The sequence below is a fragment of the Budorcas taxicolor genome, chromosome 3 (genome assembly GCF_023091745.1).
Source record: "Budorcas taxicolor isolate Tak-1 chromosome 3, Takin1.1, whole genome shotgun sequence".
NCBI classification, from domain to species: domain Eukaryota; kingdom Metazoa; phylum Chordata; class Mammalia; order Artiodactyla; family Bovidae; genus Budorcas; species Budorcas taxicolor.
The window spans coordinates 28,712,055-28,716,328 of NC_068912.1; the positions used below are offsets into that span (position 1 = coordinate 28,712,055).

The following is a 4,274-nucleotide window of genomic DNA, read 5'->3' on the forward strand; positions in this document are numbered from 1 at the left end:
ACAGTCATCAAAACAGTGTGGTACTGGCACAAAGACAGAAATATAGATCAATGGAACAAAATAGAAAGCCCAGAGATAAATCCACGCACCTATGGACACCTTATCTTTGACAAAGGAGGCAAGAATATACAATGGAGAAAAGACAATCTCTTTAACAAGTGGTGCTGGAAAAACTGGTCAACCACTTGTAAAAGAATGAAACTAGAACACTAACACCATAGACAAAAATAAACTCAAAATGGATTAAAGATCTAAATGTAAGACCAGAAACTATAAAACTCCTACAGGAAAATAGAGGCAAAACACTCTGACATAAATCACAGCAGGATCCTCTATGACCCACCTCTCAGAGTAATAGAAATAAAAGTAAAAATAAATAAATGGGACCTAATTAAACTTAAAAGCTTCTGCACAACAAAGGAAACTATAAGCAAGGTGAAAAGACAGCATTCAGAATGGTAGAAAATAATAGCAAATGAAGCAACTGACAAATAATTCATCTCAAAAATATACAAGCAACTTCTGCAGCTCAATTCCAGAAAAATAAACAACCCAATTTAAAAAATGGGCCAAAAAATTAAACAGACATTTCTCCAAAGAAGATATACAGATGGCTAACAAACACATGAAAAGATGCTTAACATCACTCATTATCAAAGAAATACAAATCAAAACCACAATGAGGTACCATCTCATGCCAGTCAGAATGGCTGCTATCAAAAAGTCTACAAACAATAAATGTTGAAGAGGATGTGGAGAAAAGGGAACCCTCTTACACTGTTGGTGGGAATGCAAACTAGTACAGCCACTATGGAGAACAGTGTGGAGATTCCTTAAAAAACTGGAAATAGAACTGCCATATGACCCAGCAATCCCACTGCTGGGCATACACACCAAGGAAACCAGTGTTGAAAGAGACGCATGTACCTCAGTGTTCATCACCACACTGTTCACAATAGCCAGGACATGGAAGCAACATAGACGTCCATCGGCAGACAAATGGATAAGAAAGCTGTGGTACATATACACAATGGAATATTACTCAGCTGTTAAAATGAATTCATTCGAATCAGTTCTAATGAGGTGGATGAAACTGGAGCCTATTATATAGAGTGAAGTAAGTGAGAAAGAAAAACACCAATACAGTATGCTAATGCATATATATGGAATTTAGAAAGATGGTAGTGATGACCTATATGTGAGACAACAAAAGAGACACAGATGTAAAGAACAGTCTTTTGGACTCTGTGGGAGAAGGCAAGGGTGGGATTATTTGAGAGGGTAGCACTGAAACATGTATATTATCATATGTGAAGTGGATCGCTGATTCAGGTTCGATGTATGAGAAAGGGTGCTCAGGGCTGGTGCACTGGGATGACCCTGGGGGATGGGTGGGGAGGGAGGTGAGGGGGGGGTTCTGGATGGGGAACACATGTGCACCCATGGTTGATTCATGTCAATGTATGGCAAAAACCACTACAATATTGTAAAATAATTAGCCTCCAATTAAAATAAATAGAAAAAAATGTCTTCTGAGCTTGACTATTTATAAGGGCTCTCTCTGAACCTGATAGCCTTTCCACAGTTCAAGTTCTTGAAAAACATTTTTCAGATTCTGTAAAAGTCTTATGTGATTAGTACCAGTTAGGTTTAAACATTAGTCTTTTTACTCATTAATTAAATATCTATATTCAATATACAGATTCAGAGGGAATGTTATAATCCTGCAGCTTTAAGTGTTCATGTCATCAAGCAATATGAGAACCCAAAGACCCAGATTAATATTAGGAGCGCATCCTAATATCAACTTCAGATATTAAGGTAAGAATAATTTGGATTCCTGACTTTGCATATAAATGTACAACTACTGTGTCCTCATTGGCGGAACATGGGTTTGGGTACTAATCCATCTGCACTGCCTTAGCATCCCCTCAGACACTGTCAGCCTGTAGGTATTTACATAATGCCCACATTAATGCAACCAGTGACTGTGGGATATAGCAAAGACAACTGACCCCACTGACAATGGTTTTCACCCAGTGGCAAGTTCTCTCTATCCAGAATTTGGATAGAGAGAAATGGAAAATACAGGATTAGTCATCCTTCTGAGGTCAAGTCTGCAGGGGACTAGGTCTGTCACTTCACACAGCTCTTGAAATCAAACTCTCATGAAAGAGTACTTAAGAAATTAAAAGAAAAACAAAACACTTACTAAGCAAATTTACTGGAAAACAGTGTTTCCATATTGAAGGTTTAGGTTAGAATTTAAGATGATTCCTCTCAATGAAATCCCTTCACACTCTACCACTATTTCTAAAATCTTTCATAATTATACTAGTTTTTCATGACATCAAAAGCCCGAACAGCACAAGTTGCTGAAAAATGTCTCAAATTACCTGAAAGACTACAAAGGATTTAGACTTCTACATGTAAAATGATCATGCCCTCTTATCTAGGCTTTTGGAGTATAGCTTTCATAAGTCAGTAGGCCCACCAGAGTAATTAAATAGATTAGAATATACTGTTTACTGAGTTTTGGTGAAGTTTTATCTTGTGCATTTGAATGACAGGATAAAGTACTATATTGCAAATTTCACATATTCCTTACTCTTCCCCTCTGCTCCAGCCTTGTTTCAGCCTTTAGAAGTAGGTGTCTCCAGTAGACTGATGCCATGTGTTACTTCAGGGGCTGATCATACTACTACATACTACTGTTACTACTACGTACTACTCTGTAGCTTTCCCATGTTCATTTTCTATTAATGGGCTAAGACAAACCTCATGGCCCTCTGTTAAAAGAGTCTACTTAAGACTGGCTTTCATTAGTAATTTATGTCCCTGTTCTTCATTTTACCACTCTGCCCTTTCATGTGGAAATCATCCTTCATATGAGCTGGAAATGCTCTTTCACTCCCCTTTTCTTCTAAAGCCCTTAAGCTCTCTAATGCATGCATGGGTAGGTTATGGATGAAATAGTACTCAAATGTACACAAGGTGTTGTGAAATATGTCAATAATTTATTAGTTTTATTCCAGGTAAATACATTTAACCAAATTGCAAATTACATGACTATTAAAATTAGATAGAAAATCCCACCACATAGGACTTCTGAGGTTTGGTACAGTAGTTTGTTTTGATGGCCTCGTGTATACAATCACTATAGTCAGTATTACACTTGCCACACTTACAGCTTATAGCTACTGGGTAGGAGAAATAAGGAGTAACATGGCGTGGGCATCCTGGTACTTCTGCAGTCTTGTACATGAAGTCTCTGTATGTACAGACATCCTGAGACAGGGCATATTTGGGAAGAAACAGCTTGCCGTTGACATCCTGAGGAAAGAATTTAAAAGGAGCATAATGCGATAGGACTTTAGAAAATATATAGTAATGGAAACAGATAAAAATTAACATATTATTTTGTCATAAATAGGACTAGAGGAGGATTCTTTAGTTTCATTTCCCAATGCCAACTCAATATATCCACACTAAATCCCATACAGATAAAAGTGACACTCCCTCTCTTTCATTGTATATCATGCAACCAATATGCCATTTAAATAAATTTTGGAAGTAAAGCTGTTATAAACTGTGCTGAATATACACTGTAACCTGTGTACTCTACCTCTACAGAGCCAGTAAGCATTAGATTTTGGAAATGAGGTTGTGGTTTATCTCATTTTGTTTCTGGATAGAAAAGGACTGGGTCTAGGTTTATCTAATTTTCAGCTAAAAGAACTGAAATGAACTACTTACCCGTGTCATACAATAACCAGCACAGATGGTGGTGTTGATGGTTAGGCAGTAAGCACATTCTTTCCTTTCGACATGCATCATATACTCAGTTGGAATACAAAAAGACATTGCTTGTCCACATGCAAGGCCAAAAATCATGGACATCAGGAAGATAGCAGTCATGCTAAATCAAAGATAAGATTAAGATATTACATGTATCCTTTAGAACATTCAGAAGGGACATTTGGAAAGTGCTATAATGTGTATGTGTGTGTATAAATATATGTATGTATTGAATACCTACTTTGTCTTAGACCCTATATTAGTGTTTTTGAATAGCTAATTTTCTCAGTAATCTTTCTGTGCACACTTAGATGTGGCTATGATGCATGTACCTTATCATGACAAAGCTCACAGACTGAAAGTCCTGCTTGCAAGTGCCACTTAGATCCAGTGAAATGGCAAGCCTGAAACACTACAACAGAAAAGTAGCAGGGACATGTAGTCAACTAAGTACAAAATAATTCATTCATTGGAAA

The 4,274-nt window shown here is 37.1% G+C and overlaps 1 protein-coding gene across 1 annotated transcript; it reads right to left on the reverse strand.

Annotated features, from left to right (window-relative positions):
- Positions 1-3,078: 3,078 nt before the first annotated feature.
- On the reverse strand, positions 3,079-3,918 carry TSHB (thyroid stimulating hormone subunit beta). The gene is made up of 2 exons (XM_052638123.1): positions 3,757-3,918; positions 3,079-3,333 (listed from the first exon to the last, which is right to left on the reverse strand). The coding sequence occupies exons 1-2, from the start codon at positions 3,916-3,918 to the stop codon at positions 3,079-3,081; spliced, it is 417 nt and encodes a 138-aa protein (XP_052494083.1).
- Between the last annotated feature and the right edge of the window lie 356 nt (positions 3,919-4,274).